This window comes from Salvia hispanica, chromosome 6, assembly GCF_023119035.1.
Source record: "Salvia hispanica cultivar TCC Black 2014 chromosome 6, UniMelb_Shisp_WGS_1.0, whole genome shotgun sequence".
Taxonomy (NCBI): domain Eukaryota; kingdom Viridiplantae; phylum Streptophyta; class Magnoliopsida; order Lamiales; family Lamiaceae; genus Salvia; species Salvia hispanica.
The window spans coordinates 42,073,788-42,092,808 of NC_062970.1; the positions used below are offsets into that span (position 1 = coordinate 42,073,788).

At 35.5% G+C, this 19,021-nt stretch overlaps 3 protein-coding genes across 6 annotated transcripts; 2 read left to right on the top strand and 1 right to left on the bottom strand.

The window, feature by feature from the left end:
• Positions 1-339: 339 nt before the first annotated feature.
• Positions 340-5,322, bottom strand: LOC125196909 (UBX domain-containing protein 1). The gene is made up of 12 exons (XM_048095574.1): positions 4,995-5,322; positions 4,180-4,330; positions 3,767-3,862; positions 3,394-3,470; positions 2,778-2,860; positions 2,369-2,429; positions 2,057-2,124; positions 1,893-1,974; positions 1,550-1,633; positions 1,371-1,448; positions 884-1,003; positions 340-733 (listed from the first exon to the last, which is right to left on the bottom strand). The coding sequence occupies exons 1-12, from the start codon at positions 5,160-5,162 to the stop codon at positions 557-559; spliced, it is 1,245 nt and encodes a 414-aa protein (XP_047951531.1). The 5' UTR covers positions 5,163-5,322; the 3' UTR covers positions 340-556.
• Positions 5,323-6,439: 1,117 nt separating this feature from the next.
• Positions 6,440-12,859, top strand: LOC125191921 (UV radiation resistance-associated protein). Of its 4 annotated transcripts, XM_048089356.1 has the most exons (7): positions 6,440-6,880; positions 8,557-8,763; positions 9,596-9,776; positions 11,411-11,559; positions 11,674-11,901; positions 12,313-12,437; positions 12,702-12,859. In XM_048089356.1, exons 1-6 carry the CDS (start codon positions 6,686-6,688, stop codon positions 12,427-12,429), a joined length of 1,077 nt encoding a protein of 358 aa, XP_047945313.1. In that variant the 5' UTR covers positions 6,440-6,685; the 3' UTR covers positions 12,430-12,437; positions 12,702-12,859. The 4 variants fall into 4 exon arrangements, with proteins under 4 accessions (XP_047945313.1, XP_047945312.1, XP_047945314.1 ...); XM_048089355.1 differs by lacking the exon at positions 12,702-12,859 and having other exon boundaries at positions 12,313-12,575; XM_048089357.1 differs by lacking the exon at positions 12,702-12,859 and having other exon boundaries at positions 6,742-6,880; positions 8,542-8,763; positions 12,313-12,575.
• A 946-nt stretch (positions 12,860-13,805) lies between these two features.
• LOC125196268 (TBC1 domain family member 13-like) lies at positions 13,806-18,853 on the top strand. Its single transcript, XM_048094716.1, has 9 exons — positions 13,806-14,395; positions 15,270-15,362; positions 15,797-15,901; positions 16,643-16,789; positions 16,972-17,070; positions 17,158-17,286; positions 17,796-17,975; positions 18,059-18,175; positions 18,423-18,853. Exons 1-9 carry the CDS (start codon positions 14,033-14,035, stop codon positions 18,585-18,587), a joined length of 1,398 nt encoding a protein of 465 aa, XP_047950673.1. The 5' UTR covers positions 13,806-14,032; the 3' UTR covers positions 18,588-18,853.
• The last annotated feature ends 168 nt before the right edge of the window (positions 18,854-19,021 follow it).

Genomic DNA, 19,021 nt, shown 5'->3' on the forward strand with positions numbered 1-19,021 from the left:
TTTATGCATATTTAATTGATAAAATTTCATATATTTTCAAAATTCACACTTGTTCCAAGACGAATATGTTTCAAACAGATGCGACGCTGAGTATATGCATACACATAAAGTTTTAGTGACGTGCATTAACGGTGCTACGAATGTTTTTTCATAACTGTGTAGCTTTTAAAAAGAAAAAAGAAAAAACAAATTTAGTCAGGTAAGCAATTGAGAATTTTTTAAACATCAGGATTTATCATTCAAATTCGGAAAGGGGCAAAACATAACTATTCTTTATGATTTTATAAGCAATCAACTCATAATAATAATAATAATAATAATTTAAAAGACACTAAAAGATCAAGCTGAGTAAGTCATTTCATTTAGCACAATGGCAGAATAAGATTTTCATCACATTACAAAAAACCAGAAACTGCTCCGCGCTTAGGAAATTCACAAATTTTTCTCTGGAGGAATAAAGCTGTCGAATAGAAGTCAGATGCGAAATAGTGCATTTTGGTGCAAGGAAAAATGTCAAAAGAGAATTCTTGACAACTTAAAATAGGTGGGCAGTAGATCAAAGAACCCCGAAGAAAGGATTGTTTATGGCGCTGTTCAACTCACTCCCCGCAGAGTGGAGCACCGGCATGTCGACTTTCTCTCTTGGTAGATACAAAAATTCACCCCCTTCGATTTTCTCAAATCCACAAAGCTCAAGAAACTCAATGCCTCCTTTCAGTTTTCCAACTCGTTCCTGCCACGTTGAATTAAGGTTAATCAGTTAATCGTCACCAATAAACTCAAACATGTATAGATGTATAAGAGCGACCAGTGCAATGAAATTCAGTTAAAGGAGATATAACCCATATTATAAGAATCGATAGATATGTTCGGCAAAGTGCACCTGAAAATTAGCATTGGTGAGTCTAATTTTGCGGAATTTCTCCTCATTTGGATTTGTTGCAACATTCTTTGCAAAAGTCAAGAGTGTGTTGAAAGCTGTCTTCACTTTGGCTTCATCTTCCTGGTTAATCAGGAGTAATAATAGCTCAGACGAAATAGGAACATATAATGTCAGAATGTCACAATAATTAGGAGGAACCATCAATAAAGAATTAAAATGTAGCCCAGTTGTTTGAATTGCAAAGATATTGCACCATACCCAACATTTCCGTTTGAAAGAAACATGCTCTGTCAGATACATATATGACACATCAGGCTCATTCGCTTCACAACATAAATTGACAGAGAAATAATCTTGGAGAGAAACTTCTCCTCTTCAGAAATTTGAAGAATATTGTTCATCAGAATATAAAACTCATCAATCCAAAAATGCAAAACTAACATTTTTCTGTTCTGACTCGCAAATCATAACAGAATTTGAATGATACCTTGTTATTCTGTTTAAGTGTTCTTAAGCACTCTCTCATTTGCTCTGCCTTTGTAGCTGGTCGAATGGGCAGGGAGCTCTGTATTTTAATTTTGAGAAGAATAGCTCAGTTGGGCACAGAACAAGGCCAAACAAACTCATAACCAGACCATTTCAGTGAAGAAACAGATAGGGAAATACCTTCTTTTCCTCAACAGGTGGAGCGGAGGGTTTTGCAGCAGCTGGTTCCTCAGGGGGCAACCCAAGTTTCCTACGTCTTTCTGCCTGGAAATGTGAACAAGTTTGGACTCAGCTCGATCCAAAGGTTAGATTGAAAGAAGTGAAATAAGTAATAACAAAAGAAAATTAATGGAAAAACACGCCCCAGTCCTAGACACCTAAAGCAGACTACTCCAAAACAACATACCCAACCATCAACAGGTAAGTTTGTCCATATATTCAAAGGCCAAGTGCATGATATAGGATATCTTCAGCAAATATACATCAAAGAAAATAAGAAATCACAAAAGCACATAGCAAGGACCTTGTCTTCTTCCAATTTTTGACGAATTTTTTCCCTAGCTCTTTTTTCTTCCTCTTTCTCTGCTTTCCGCAAGGCCAAAATACTGTTTGCAAAGAACCCAACTCATTGAGAATATCTACCAAAAAAGCCAAAATCTAAATTGGAATACACAAGTGATAGCCAACCGTTTTCTTTCATTATCTTCTTCAATGCGTTTTGCTTCAAGCAGTTCCTTCCCAATTCGAATCCTTTCCTGCCATATCATGTGACGCCAATTACAGCAATTGTTAATGAAGTTGCACAATATAAATTGAAACTAATAAGATGACAGTAATATATATAATAAAAATGTGCACATCAACGCCAATTCTCTGGGTCAATACTGTAACATTGAAAATTTTCAATAAAAATCTGGATTAAAATTTTCATCAATCTATATAAAATCCCAATCCAGATAAGTACATAAAACTGGGAGGAAGAATCAAATGAAGAAATACCTTCTCTCTTTCTCTTTCACTCAGTTTTTCTGCCTCTTCTTTCTTCTTGCGAGCTCGCTCCCTGAAATTAACAAAGATCAAGCAAAACTAAGAAACAAATCTGAGTATGCAAGCTTGCAACATCATCAGTAGTATGGCGGGGTACAGGTAAACGAGGGTGATGAAATCCTCCATAATATATAATGCATGTAGACTAACATTCAAAAAAGAATGAGTCCTCACATTCATCAACATCTCTACAGTGTTATGTAAGGAGATGACACTTGCAAAATTAACCAAAAGCGTCATCAATTTCAAGTAGCAGCAAGCTAATATCATTGACATAGAATGCTTCTACTGAAACGAACACATTTATAGTAGTAGTACCAGAACAGAAAGAGATACGAGTTTCATCAGGATCCAAGTATACCTTAGTTCATGTTGTTTCTGCTTAATCTCTTCTGGTGTGAGAGCTTTTTTGGGAGCCTCGGGTTTCTTGGAATTGACAGGTACCTAAACAGAACAGATGGCAATCAGATATATGCTCTGATATGTCAGAAAAATAAACGATGATTTAGGTGATAATAACAGGCATATATCTGATAAAAGTGAGTGCTCAGATTAGGAATCACAGTATCCTTGCAGCAAGCATTGCTAATGATGGCAACAGCCAACAGGAGTCTAGAGGATTGAAGCAAAATAATTCCACTAATATACAAACAACTCCAAGTCTCCAACAAAGAAGACAAACTTCCAATAGGGCAAATTTTCTAGCCCATATCACGAGATTTGAGTTTACAATATTTGCGTGCTCGAATTTCAAGCTAAACAAATTGACTAAGGATGGCAGTTGCAATATGCATGCTTCCCTTTAACCAAACATTGATCCTTTCATTCGCAAGCTAGGGGAGGACCACGAATCTTACTTTTGCTTACATGTAAACTTCCAGATTCTATGTAGAGGTGTTGACATTTTAGTAGAAATACTTATTTTAATATTAAGTGATAGTATGACATATCAATAGTACTGTACACGAAACTCGTACCAGAGGCATTAGATCAATGTCAGGGTCATTATCATGCTCAACAATCCAACTTACAGCAGCCTCAAGATTTTCATTGCCTGTAAGAAGATCAAAACAATATGAATCCACCAATTTCATTGGCACAATTGTAAAGATCATCTAGTTAAAACTTCAGCAAAATAATCATTGTACTAAAGAAGCATGCTGTGTCTCAGAACCCCTGTGCATATCTACTAGGGCTAGAAGAGCAAAAAAAAACTAACAAAATGTGAAACAAAAATCAGGATTGTCTTTGTGTAATGCTCATTAGGTGATTAGGTCTATATCAAACAAGAGAATACTGCAAGCCATAAAATATATTACAATAAATATTCACTATTCAGAAAAAGCATACCTGAAAAATGAAGTGCCCGAGTTGACCTTTCTTTAGGAAACCCCATTTCCTCAAGCTCAAAAAGTAGCTCCGGGTTGACTTCAGGAACGACCATTTCTAAATAGAGGAAGAGTATTAGAAAGTTGCACTAAGCTGATTGAACAAAAGACTATTGATAATATTAATAAATAAAATATTTGATGAAATGAACATTAAAATCCAAAGGAAAAATAATGTTTGGTAATTTCAAGAGAAATTTCACTTATCAAGATATGAAGACAAATTCTGCATGCTATGAAATGTAAATACTCATTTTTCCACCAGGGATCCAACAGATCAAACCAGTTGTATTCTTAAAAGAGGAAAATGCTACAGAACGCTTGAAGTGGTGATAGTACATAGCATGCACATGAAAAACCGAACATGTTTACCACCTTCTTGTTGAGTGCTACTACCCTCGCCAGCCTCCTCCATCTCAACATCATCTTTAGGCTTTGGCGCCTCCAGACTTATAGGTTTTGCTGCCTCCGAAGTCTTGTCCACAAACTCAGTGTGTCCTGTCCGCTTAGTATGTAAATCGCTCTCCTGAGTTCAAATAACACACCGAAACCCACATTATTTAAGAAATATGCTAAATTCTAAACTACTTCTTGTGTAAATTTTATTATGTGAAAAAAAAAAACAATAAGTGCCTAAAACATGAGTAGCTCATTGAGTTAAAAAATCATCCAATGTACCAATTTCAGGAAGGAGTACCCTCCAAATGCATCAAAAAATATATTGATCAACTGTGCATCTATAGTGAAAGTTTGGTTCAAACTTCAAATGTGTGTTATATAGCAGAATAATTCACTTATTGGTAATCTTTTGCTCAAACTTTCCACAACAAACACATCTACTCCTCTTTTAACCTATAGATATAGTTGAGGTGAAACTTATTAATCTTTAATGGATTAATTAGATACCAGATTCCATATTACATACGCCTATAAAGTGTGTGATGCTAAATTTTTCATTTTAATTTTACCGATCTAGGGAACATGAACAACAGGACAAGAATATGATTGAATTGTCACAGACTCGCAGCAGATCATCATTTTCAATTTGAAAATAAAGAGATCGATCACCAGACTCACGCAAGAAATCGGCCACTACTTGATTTTCACCAGAATGCTTTACAATTAACGAATTCACCACTCGGAAAAGCACGCACACAACTACATATCAAAGCATATTTAAAGAATTATACGGTTTTGGAGCGGCACGGCTTTCCGCAATCGGAGCAGACCAAATTGAGCACGGCCTCCGTGGATTCGACGAAGTTGGCGTGTTTGGTTAGCTCCGCGTGCTCCTGCGCTTCCTCCACTGACTTCAGCAGCGTCCCGCAATCCCCGCATTTCAATGAGAACCCCGCCATGGTCCGTTTTCGCTCCGAGCAGAATCTATCAGTTATTATGTGATGGAATCGCCCGATTCATTGATCGCGCGCGCGGCTCCTGAGATATTTTTTCAAATTAGGTTCGAAATTTGGGGGAAAATGAGAGGAACTCTCGGAGTGAAATCCGATTGACTGAAGAAAATTTAGGTACGAAGGCGAAAAGAAGGATAAATAGGTACAGTAAGATTTAAGAATTTACGCTTTGGCCCTTCAATAATTTGGTTCTCCTACTTTAACCCCATAAAATATTATCGTTGAAAGAAAAAATTAATATTGCCAACTCATATCCACGACTTTAGAAAAACTTCATTAAATGCAGGTTATGTAGCTGTCACCGATTCCATAGTGTGGCAACTTCACCCCATCCCTCATCCATTATTAGCATTGGTCGTGGCACGGGTTCTGTTTCAGATATCAACAATGACATTTTTTTATTATATTCGACTTCGCAAATTTTATTTTGAGATCTGTCACTAGTTTTATGATCAACTAAACGTTTGAAATTTTGCACAAAAGACACTAAATATAATATGTCAAATTCGTATTGCACCTAAACCTAAATCCAAGTTCCATCAAATTTTGTTAACCCAATTTGTTTGAGACATCTCAAGTCATCTTGACCATTATCTACGGGCATGCCGAACGGGAGTGTCAAACATGCCGAATGGGAATGCCAACCCAACTGGCTTCAATTGCAGGCATGGCCATATGGACCGAGCGGATATAGCGATCGACTATAACCGATGATACAATTTTTATTTTTTATTTTTTATGACTTATGTAATTTTGTAACTCCATTTCGATGCAATTTTTTATATTTTAATTATATATTTGTCAAAATGTAATTATTTTTAAAAAATAAAGTAAAATAAATATATAAAATAGTATCCCATATGTTTCACAATGTGCAACCATTTTATCAGTTTAGTACGTTCCATAATAGTAAAGTCATTTCCTTTAAGTAAAAGTAACACATTTCTTCCCACTTACTATACTCTTTCTTACTTTATTCTTTCTTCGATCTCTATATTTTTTTTCTAGTATTCTATTATTCCTTTATTTAATTCACTTAACATTTTTTTTCAAATGGCGGACTGAAAATAAAGGCATCCACTATTGCTGAATGAAGCAAATGATAAAAATATCATGGTAACGTGTATGTTGTGGAAGTGTAAAGAGCGTTACTTTTAAGCATCACGCTTTTACGACCTCCCACTATCATGCAGCTGCGACACACTGCAGGAAATAAAAAACCAAATTTGAAGGGGGGAAAATTGAACGAAAATAATTGTTTCACTTTCCTCTATTCGATTGCATCAATTTGACGAAAATTCAAAGATTTATAGCTATGAGGGAACGGTTCTCGCCATCTAAACCCTAGATTTCCTCCTGAATTTTATATGTAGTACGATGGTGAAGAGGAGCTACGGCGATGGATATCGTATTTCGCCGTTGAAATCAAAGAGATTTTCTAGAAACAATTCGTCGATCGTGACTTGTGAATGGGGTCGTTTAAAAAGCCAATTGCGAAGGTACAAGAGGAAGAACGGGTAGCAGAGGAGGATCAGCCGGCGAAGGTTATACAATGGGAGGATTACGAGCAGGAGCTCGCTCGTTTGTGCAGTTTGACCTCCGCACTTGAGGAAGCCAAGAGTAAGAAATCGGTGCTTGAAGAGAAGCTTCACTCGTGGATACAAGTAATATATTGATCTTTGATTATTATCTTTATTTTTTTCATTGGTGCTAAAGGAGTTGCAATGGAAGATGAATTATGGATAAATTTGTTGGATATTAGTGATCCTCTAAATGTGTTATGAATATGAACCGATTAATTAACAATAAAACAGTAGAATGATGCAAACAAGATTTAGGTGATTTGGTTGGAAAACCTACTTCCTCGGGAAAAGAAGGATTCCACTATGATTGTATGATCACGATCACGCAAGAATCACACTGTACAACAACTCATCCAATCTAGTTCACTCTTAGAATTAATCGATTGAAGTGTAGTTGCTTCTTCCCCTCTCGATGAACAAAACGTGTATCTCTGAATTTTTTATTGTTATGTTCGGATCTTTTATATATATATGGAACCCGTAAATAATCTCCAGCTCGCATCAGCAACTCACACAGCTCGTGCTCCCAACTGGACTTCAACTCCATAACTGATTTAACTAACTCAATCAATCTCAGCCATTGAATTGATACATCATCCAATGGTTTAAGATGATTCATGGTTATATAACAAAATGTTATTGGCTTATTTATTCATAATAGTTGGAATGAGAATAGTGAAGGGAAATAAAAAGAGCAGTCAATATGGCCCCAACGTGCTATTTGATCAAGTAGCTGTTGATTGTGATAACTTCAATATGGATAGAGGGGGATCATTTTTGCATGAACTGACTTTAAGGGCTCTGCAATGTGCTTTGCTCAATTTTGTGAATCAGGTACTGCCAAAATTGAACATTAGAAAATATGTTTGATAGAAGAGCTATGCTGGATTGATATAAATACAAAGAATAAGAGAAAAAGGACTTATAGAGGGTGGTCGAGTTTTTTACCAGAAAATTGACTATTTGAAGTTTCTCATGTTAATAGATAAATGGATTCAACTGGGAATTGGGAGTTAGGATACAGAAATGGAAAGCCTATGAGTTCAGGCTCACGGTAAAGATATAATTATTGGTCATACCATCATGTGGTGGTTGTTTAAGAATTTGGTTCATGTTAAATTTGTCTTATTATCTAAATTGTTCATTTATTATTGACATTCCTTGTAATTTTACAAAGGATGTAACAATGATACATCAATAGCCAGATACCGCATTACCACCAAAAAAATGATAATGCATCATGTTATTTCTTCGCATATTTTGTGAAGATTCTTTAATGGCCTCTTATCAGTCCTCAACTGCTGTGTGCACTTCATACCGACTTTTAGTTTTTTTCACTGGCATGATTTGGTTCCCCCTCAACCAGGATCTTCAAGTGTCTGGTAATCATGACTAGGGGGTAGGTCATATTTGCAAAAGCACCGGATCTTGTTACACACTTTTTCATTGATTGATTGTTTTTTATAATTACCAAGTAAGCTATATCTGTAAGATAATAAACACCATGGAATATTTCCTAGATGACATTTCCATAGTCACGAGATGTTACTCTATCATATGTGGTTGCAAGAGTAGTTGTTATTTAGTTATTATTATTGTTTCTGCTTTCGTGTTGCTCCTGCAATTTACTCTATATCTTTGGTTGTGTGTTTGAAAGACATTAAATGAATGATACAGCTTTTTATGGCACTTTTCTATCTTTTTTTCTGTTTGACTTAATTGCATTTTGCTAAATGCATTAGTGACACTATGGCCAGATAGAATCTGAGTCATTAAGTCGGTCAAATGAGCTTGATCAGATGCGTGAGAAATTGGAACATCGCAAGCTGTTGATGGGGAAGATGTCTATGCGTTCCAAAGTTGTAAAGGAGAAGGTAAGAAAGCAAGAGGAAAAACTCAGTGGCGAAATTAGATCTCTTTTGGTTGGTGGAAGTTCTCTTTCTGTGGCCAACAAACACATGGAGGTAATGTTTGACTATGTAACTTGACTTTCTTCACCAGTTTTATTAACTCAAATGAATTTACATTGGTCCTTAAATTTTGACTATCTAAATCGCGACTGTATAAGTTTATTTGTACTTTTACTACTGCAAGTAGATGACTAAGCATGCGGTAAATTATGTCTGTAAAGTCCTCTATAAACCTGCAGCATATGTTGACCAATTAGATACCCAAGTGAAATGATAATAAATCATTCTAACAGGGGTTTAATATTTTATACAAGTATAGTTTTAGCCACCAGTTTTCATCCATCCCTAGATTCTTTCCTTATTTACCTTTCCAGAGATTTGATCTGACAGACATTGTTCAGCTTATTCAGTATAGTGACTAATATTTGAAGAGCACTTCCGTAGATGCCATCTTGAGTAGGCTGATGGATGTGTTCTATTTATTTGCTTGAAAACAATGAGTGACGTGTAAATTACAACTGGCGAAAAATCTAGATTCCCAATAGAAACAAGTTATGCTTTCTTATGTCAGTATCTACTAGAGTCTAAGAAGGCAAAAGATTTGTCAGATACATTCAATGCATAAAAAAAATAATGTGTTGAAGACTGGAAGCTCACTGTGATCACACAAATAGTTTTCTTGCTTTATGTTTAACAGTTGAGGACTTAGTTTCCCTATATGTAGTCATTATTTGAATTTATATGCGGCTAAGATCCTAAAATACTATTGTTCTTCGTTCTTCATTCTATATTTCCTACTCTGCTTTCACTTGTGGAATGAAATAAATATATGTTTAGCAAATATAATTACTTATCTGATCTGAAATGTAAATTTGTTCCACTGCAGGACTCAAGTAGGTCACTTGCTGGGGAAAAAGGTTATGGTTATTTGAAAAATTTGCAGAAATCATTGAGATTGAGGCAACAGTTTATGGTCTCCCAGGTCACTTTGTTATATCCAGTTAAGGTTGTGGTCAGAAAAGCTTCTGAGCAAGAGGTTGAATCATTTCGCAGTAGTATTAAGTCAGGTAATTGTTGATAAGAATTAAGATAGTTTATTTAACTGTAAAGTGAAGTGAATGTGCTTCAAGGTAATTGATCTCACATTTATTCAGGGAGAGGATATTATTCAGTAATATAAAACTGCAAATGAACAATAACTCTGGAGTAAAATCATGAATCGGTAACTTGGTTAGAGAGTTAAAATCAAGTCAAAATTTATTGTTTTTGGGGTCTGAGATATACAGAGTCTATAAGCCATAGGTCAATAAAACTTGTGAACTTGTTAGAAAAAAGTTATTGGCTCGTAATTTTGACTGCATATATGCATTAACACAATGAATTAGTCAAGTAAATTATAATAACCAATTTGGTATATAAAAATCCAAGGCAACAAAACTAAGCACACCCGTCAAGATAATAATTCAGAGCCAGACACCCAATATTTATCCCCCAAAGTATGTGTATTCCTTCTTTCTTTATCGTACGAAACAAGAAAGTATCATTACAAAATTGTAAAATCAACTGACTATCTGGTACCTTATACCTATACTCATACACGAACGCCTTCTTGACAGTTTTTTATCTTCCTATTAATATTTTCCAATCCAACAATTATGTGTTCTGGGTCATTTGAGCAAGTCAAAGCTGCACGGTTTCTCATTTTGGTAAACTAGTAAACGCTTCCCATTGTCTGGGTAGAATTGTTTTGCATTATCATTTGTTAGACGATAAACTTAAAGTTATAATGGCAGTTATGAAGCTATGTGCAATATGGTATGGCGCTATTGAAGAGGCTCTGTCACAGTTGCAAATGTTAATGATTGTTCTAATTTGCCAAGATGTATGAGCGTGGTTAGTGAAAGTTTGCTTCTGTGCCATTTTTCCCTCTTCAAAATACGTACAACAGAAAGACTGCAGTTTTTGTTCTAAAAGAGTTGATGGAGTGGAGGGCAAATCAGGGATGGAACAATTTGTATTTGAGTTTATTTTGTCTGTGCAACAGTATCAGTAGTTGAAGAAACATATAAAATATGTGACTAGGGGATGTCTTTTAGATCATCAGCCTGGGTTAGGTCGAGAAATCGGATTATGTATGCCATTAAATATAATAGCATATGTTGTCTTTTTTGGTTTTCAACCTTGTTTGAGGTCCAGGGACCAGGAGTGTGTATTTGCTGCCTTGTCATTTGTATATTTTGGTTTTCTTTTCTTACCTTTCTGCTAATTTTCACCCCATTAGTCTTTAAAATGATCCACCTAAAAGTCAAAACCAGTATTGGGTTTCATTATCTAACTGGTTAAAATATTTGAGCAATTTTGAGTATATCTAATTTTTGTGATGTAAATATTGACATATGCAACACCAGTTGTATGGACATATACGCAGAGACATAATAATCATATTGTTGCTTTGCATTGATGATTTACTTGGTTTTGTTTCATATAGACCTTTAATATCTATGTTCTAATATGATTGGTATTTGGTAATCATCACGATTTATGCACATAGTGTATTTTGTAGATGATGTACACTATTATAATGCACCTGATTCAAACTTGGAGTTAGTAGGTGTTACCTCTTGATCTGCTTCATATATACGAAGGATCTTAAGTTTTGTAATCATAATATTTTTGTGCTGTTTTATTCGTCTTCTGACAGGTGTTCCGGATGGATCAAAACCCCTCGATCAGGGCACATTGACTATCTCAGGGTTACACCTCACTGTGGTCTCTTTTACGAAGATGAGTTTTTTTACTGACAAGAAGGAGGTTCAGCGTTCGTCAACTGCCCTTGGATATGTAGCTCACGTATGTACTTTCCATATTTGAAAGCTTTATGTACTTTATGCATACGCTGTCAATCTGCGAGTGCACTTATTTCTAAGTTAATACGTCTTGATCAAAATGGGCTATTTTATGCAGGCTGTGTCTCTTATTGCTTCGTATTTGCAAGTCCCTCTGCGATATCCATTACGCTTAGGAGGTTCTCGATCATATATTCGTGACCATTCTCCATCAGTTGAACATTCAGCATCTAGTGCATCCTTAGATACAGTAATTTCCACGAGCTCAAAGCCTGTAGAATTTCCTTTATTCATCGAAGGTCAAGACTCAACAAGAGCAGCTTACGCTGTGTTCCTGCTAAACAAGGTATGTTCATTACTAGATTCTTGCATTAGTAACACATCACTTCAATAAATTGTAGATATTTGGAGCATTACGTATATACCTTTTCAATAAACAAACAATTTTCATTGAATATTTAAAGTAACCTTGAATTTAGGTCACTATAATGACCTTAATTGAGGATCTTTTAAATTTAATATTGACATGACTTAATTCGTTCACTAATGTTGTTGATATTACTGTTCGAGACACATCTGGAATCAACTTTCTACTAAGATATGCAAGAACAACTCTTACTATCGACCAAAGTATGATACTATTGAATAATTGTTCGAGGACATGCCAACGATCCCTTTTTTTTATGCAGTGCAAATTTCTGTTGTCTAATTTGTTATCATAGGGCGTGTTATTACTCATTTGTAAATTTGATTGCAGGATTTAGAGCAGCTCTTGAATTTTATCGGTGTTAAGAGCTTAGGACCTCGCCATATATTAGCAAATCTAAAGGAGCTTACACGAACAATTCTTTCCAGGAAGTACATAGATATGTGAAGTGAACTGTAAGTTTCTGTAAATGGATTACTTGTATTCTGCAAGGGTGTTGTTTTTTGGCCGAGCACCCCAAAATCTTGGTCTATTTTCCAAATCAGTGCCAATTATATTTCATGTGATTCATGGCTTGGATGGAACCTTTTTTATCCGATTTTTTTCATTGATTTTCGAAAATAGACTATATAGTTTTTAACAGACATTTTTATGAATCAATTTTCACTGAATACTTCTCTCTTTCCCTGACTACATTACTGTTTATTATGGATATGCAGATGAGAAGATCACTCTGTATCTTTTGTATAATGACATGTGTGTGTGTGAGAGAGAGAGAAAGAGGGTCGATAGTAGTAGTAGTATAATGATTCAACAACTTTGTTAAATGATTAAAGATTTGTGATAATATTTTAGGAAAGGACATAGCTTAGGTATCCTCCACAATCACATGATATGTGATGGACCAGTGCTTGTACTCTCAACATCATGTGCCCCAACACAATCTTATGGTTTTTAGTTGTTAAACTTGCACCATTGTCATTTCTTGCAAGTAAAAGCATTCAATAATTGCTTGATAAGTCATCACGTATACAGTATATGTCTTCACAATAAATCAATGAATCACAAAAGCAATTTAGTTTTAGTGATTGCTGCGTTATCAGGAGGAATGATAATAGTATCTCTGAAAGTACATTTGATGTCACGCACTCCCTTCGTCGAATTATAACTGAATCATTTGATCTTTATAAAAATTAACAAATTTATCATTTTCTTAATTTATTCTATCTCCAAAAAAAAAACTACCTCACTTGTAGTGGGATAGAAAAAGCACTCCGGTGAATATCAAATTCGGGCATATTTAAGTTTATTTAAACATTATAAAAAAGCTGTGTTTTTATGTTATTCTATGACATTAGCTGCGATCTCAATACTAATTTGGGTGCAAAATTAATTTTGTTATTTTGACCAAAATTCAGACTATTATTTCATATATTTATATATTTTCTTTGTCTCGATGTATTTTTTATACAAAAATTAAGAAAATTGTGTTTAATGAAAAAGATAATAAAATATAAAGAAATAAAATATAGAAATGAGAATAAAGTTATAATGAAGTATTTTAAAAATATAAGTATTTGAGTATATCATTAATAAAAAAGAGATAGAAAGAAATAGATGGTAGTAAAAAATGAGTCCTATAAAGAGAAAGAGCTTATTCAAAATAAAATGTCTATATTTTTTAAAAAATAATTAAATTTTTTTTTTAATTTTTAGGAAACAGGAAAGTGTATCATTTTTTGTACGCTTAATTTTCAACGTCTAGCGCATGCCAAAGCCACGTGACCACAACAAATCCACCTGGCAACAAAACTTCGTTCGTCCCAACTCTCTCTCTCTCTAAACACAAACACACACAGTCACACACACAAACACAGAGAGGGGAACACGCCGAACTAAATGAGTGCGACGCATTCACGAAGAACGTCCCGTCCGCAGTGATCAGAGGAAACCTTTTTCTCCAATCTTAAAAAACTAATCCGACGCAATTCAATCCATTTCTCACCAAATCATCACTGGATCGCGAATCGCTGACGAATTCGGTTTCATTATGGTGAAGAAAGGGGTGCCTGACTGGCTCAACAGCTCCCTCTGGTCGACACCCAATCCACCGCCGTCGCCGCCCCCCAACGACGCCGTGAAGCCCTCACCTGCCCCAGTGGTCCAGCCACCGCCTCCAGTGCCCCCACCGGAGCCTCCGGCTGCTTCTTCTGTTGCCAGTGCTGCGAAGACGGAAATCAGGGATCCGCTGAGTAGCACTTACTGTAGTAATAGTAGTGTTTCTCACAGCGACGAAGAAAATGGAAGCTCCTCGGCCAATTCTACAGTGTCAGGTGGCGGAGCGGCTGTGGCACCTGCCCCGGCGCTTCCTGCTGCGGAAGTTATCTCTAGGCAGACTCAGCTTCTACAAGAGGTTTTTATTCTTTCTCCTCTCTATCGAATACTGCTTAAATGATACTACTTACTGCATATTTTACAAACCTAAAACTTACGTGTTAATGCGGATATCATGTGGATTTCAACCAGTTGAAGGAGAATTACTGGCCGATGTTCATCTAAGAGTATTAAGTTAAACCTAACCATAATTCATCTACTCCTAAAAATATGAAATTGTTTAGCCCTAAACCATAAATTCTAAGAGTCATAGCTCGGAATATTTCAGAATCCAAAAGAATTATCAATTCAACTACTTAGTTATGTATAAGGCACATAGCCTTTGTTAGCACAATGTCGAGATGCCTGGCTTAGGTCCTTGTTCCCTTTGTCTGCACCCATAGAAAACCTTGTAGTATGATTCATGACCTTGATATGAAGATCAACTGACTTCTACTCAATAAAAGATGGAGAGGGTGTTTTCCTCTGTGCGAAGATAGTGACCCTAGGGCTAGGGTATCGTGGGTAATGTCTATGGTTCTTCTATTTGCAAACAAATATATACTTTAATTTGGCATCTGGCAGCCTACTTATTTTGAGTATATTAGGCATGTTTTGTTATTTGGACTCCGTGTCTCTTTATCTATCTGCAGTACATACATTCACATAAAAAGTGGAGAATTGTATTCAAGAATGATATGACTCGGTTGACAATGTGAAATATTTGTCCTTCTTAGTCAAGTTGCAGAATATAATGAACATCATTTAGTACTTAGCAGTACTATATTGGAGACCCATCTCTCTGGCACTATGACTTTGTTGTTTGTTGTCCTGATTATTTTTTCTCCAGTCTTTATGAACTCCATTGTTATTTTGTATTTTTGTGTGATACTTTGCGTCTTTCTTAACCTCAGCTGTCAAGGAAGGTTATAATTATGGGAGAACTGAGGAGGTTAGCATCAGAAGGCATACCTGATGGAGCTGGAATTCGCTCAATCGTGTGGAAGGTATGAGGTGTAAGTTAGAATGATATTGATATCTGTGCCTGTTCTACACTTGGTGCCTACTTTCCTAACTTATGAGTTACCTATTGTATATCAGTATTCCCATTTCTATTACTTTTTGACTTGCATTGTTTATTAATATCAATTCAAGGAGGAGTTTCTTTAGTTCGAATATGTTTTGGCATTGTTGTAGTGACCTCTTGCCGTGTTTGATAAATGTGGCACTTAGTCCTTCGCCTACTTTGTAATATTATTTGTGATTGCAAGCTCGTATCACTGAACAAGGAGGGTCTTTATTTCTTGTGATTACTGGAGACTTATCCGAGCATTGATTTTTTGTTCTTAAGGATGTGTAGCTGTTTTTTGTTTTTAATTCTTTAGCCAGATTTAGAACTTTTGATATAGCTAACTTATGAATTTTCCTTTTATTTTTTCAGCTATTGTTGGGGTATCTACCTCCCGATCGCTCTCTTTGGCCTTCAGAGTTGGCCAAGAAACGTTCTCAATATAAACATTTCAAAGAGGAGTTATTAATCAGTCCTGTAAGTTCATGAATATTTGGATAATATGTAAACACGACGGTGCCAATTTCACTAGTGCAGTGTCTGTGAAATTGGAAAAAGGACCAATAATGTTCTTATTTCATCTGCTGTTTTAGACTTTTAGTCGTGCTTTGTGTATTAAGTTTTGTATGTCTTATTTGTTTTTAGTCCCATAGCCCATAGTAAGTTATTGCAAAGAAACAATACCATGTGGCCGATTTTATAATCTGATATCTTAAAAACAATGTTTTTGTTTTTTCTAATTTTCCTTACTTAAGTTGGATAATGTTTTTTAAATTCCTTGACAGGTGAAATGAACTAGCCATATATGACATGTTCATATCGACCTTTGAATTGTAGCTAGTTTTCTTTATCTGGTTGGGCTAATGTATTTGAAATCCCTTGACAGTTGAAATAAACTAGTCATCTATGACATGGCATTTTGTGCTTGTGAATCACTCTTATTGTTTTAATGACAAACAAGAAATTTTAATTTTATATGAAAAACTATGAAGTACAAGTAAATCGGTGACTACATATCTACACCACCTAAGCGTTAATATAGATAATTGTTTTCAACTTCTGATAATATTGTTGACAGAAAAATCCTGGAACTCTTTATTTTTGCTAATGCACTTTGCTAAATCAATCTTTGTCAAACTTCAAAGACTTGTATTGCTTTATGTTTTCCACCCATGTTTCAATTATTGGAATTTTCTGAATGTTTTTGTGGCTAGTCAGTCAGATATTACGAGGAGGCTGGAAAAATCAAGTCATGAGAAAAATGAACCTGATGGCAGCCCAGGTTTCCTCTCAAGATCGGAAATAACTCATGGAGAGCATCCCTTGAGTCTTGGACAAAGCAGCATATGGAATCAATTCTTTCAGGTACCTTTAATTCTTTCCAAAGAGTCATGTATCACTGATAGTGATATTATATTTTATGTAAGCCATTCCTACTTGCTTGAAATTAAGTTAAATTTGCCCCACTTTTATAACATTAATGGAATGCTGCCATCAATCTTAACACCAATATTTGACCATTTGGCTGGAATACATATGCTTTGTAGGATGCTGAAATCTTGGAACAAATTGACAGAGATGTCAACCGTACTCATCCGGGCATAAACTTTTTCTCCGGGGACTCAGCTTTTGCTAAATCCAACCAAGTAAGCTCAAGTTATACTCTGTATTTTGTTCTTCTTGTTGACATCTTGCTGAACTTATTTCACTTGCTTATGTGATCTTTCTTTCAGGAGGCTTTAAGGAATATTTTAATTGTATTCGCAAAACTCAACCCTGGAATAAGATATGTACAGGGGATGAATGAACTCTTAGCGCCTTTATACTATGTATTCAAAAATGATCCCAATGAGGAATATGCGGTATGTTACTTTCTTGGATAGCTCTTGCTTGTTATGACTTATGATGATGAAGTGCTACTTTAACCTATTAGTTTAGAATGAGATGCAATCTTTTTGTCTTTAAGTAAATTAATCTACCAACTAGAAAACTAATTATTCCATTTCATATAATTGAGATTTTTTAGCTGTTTGAAGCCCCTATAAGCTCTCCTTTCATCTATGCTAATTGGATATCGATGAAAATTTTATGCTACTTGGATACTGGCATAAATCTTGCCCTTTTTTCATCAAATTAAGCTTGTGCTTACCTATCAATATTGGCTCATGCAATGACTAACCTATCTACACTGTTGCTCCATCCTCTCAAAAGAATAAGTACAATGAGATTATCATGTAACCAAGATCTCAAATCTCAATATGTGAGATGAGTTTCTTTGTTTGTAACATTGTGCATGCTTTTAATGATGGAGTTTTGTATTGTTATTTTGTTTTCTTTTACAATTAATACTTCCTTTTGCCAAGTTCTGCAGGCTTCTGCTGAAGCAGATACTTTCTTCTGTTTCGTGGAGTTGATAGGCGGATTCCGGGACAATTTTGTTCAGAAGCTTGATAATAGTGTTGTGGGGATTCGTTCCACCATTACAAGATTATCACAGCTTTTGAAGGAGCATGATGAAGAACTATGGCGGCATCTTGAGATGACAACAAAAGTGAGAAATTATATCTCTACTTTGTTATTACATGGAAAAACTATTAGGTTTCCTTTTTTAAATTCATTTGTATGTATTTGCAGGTCAATCCCCAATTTTATGCCTTTCGGTGGATAACCCTCCTTTTGACCCAAGAGTTCAATTTTCCTGACATTCTCTTAATCTGGGACACGCTTCTGAGTGACCCTGAAGGTCCTCAGGTAGGTCACTTTCTTAGAGTATTTCATATACGAATATTACATTTGCAGATGTCCGGTAATGTTAGCTAGGTCTTCTGATTATTGTGTGCAAGCGATTGCTTATGTAGAGCCACAGATGGTATGGCAGTTGGCTGACCTTTCATGATACTACATGTTTGAAGCTGATACATATAGCTGATGTCTTGTTTGACTAATGATTTTCTTGGGATTGATATAGAGGTGATGCTAAGCAATTTCCAAATTGCAGGAAACACTACTCCGAGTTTGTTGTGCAATGCTGATTATTGTGCGTAAGCGCCTGCTTGCTGGTGACTTTACATCTAATCTAAAGTTGCTCCAAAACTACCCATCAACAAACATCAGCCATCTCCTCTACGTTGCCAGCAAGCTTCGAGCTTGCCCGGCAGGCTGAAATAGTTACCCTTTACATTACTTGGCATACTGATCTGTGTGTCGTCATGTTTCAGTTATAGTACTCCAATTGTTGTTATTTTGTCTGATATTTATTGTAAGAAAGTTTAGGTGTAAATGTCATTTGATTTGACCGCATGAAGATTCTTTGTTTCTTTGTATTATCTTATATTTTGTAGCGCTACAGCAAGAAAGGAAATGTTTGTGCAAGTTCTGGATTTTGATAGATTTAAAAAGAAAGATTTTGTTAGTATCATTCAACTCAAATAGGTGTTGCACTTATAATTTTGTAGATACTTACTCCTTTTCCTTTCCTTGCTTTGCCGTATTCGTATTCATTGTACTTTAGTGTAATGTGTCGTTGCTACCTGTACTCCCCCCCCCCCCTTCATAAAAAATGTCTTACTCCCTCCATTCATAAAAAAATGTCTTGTA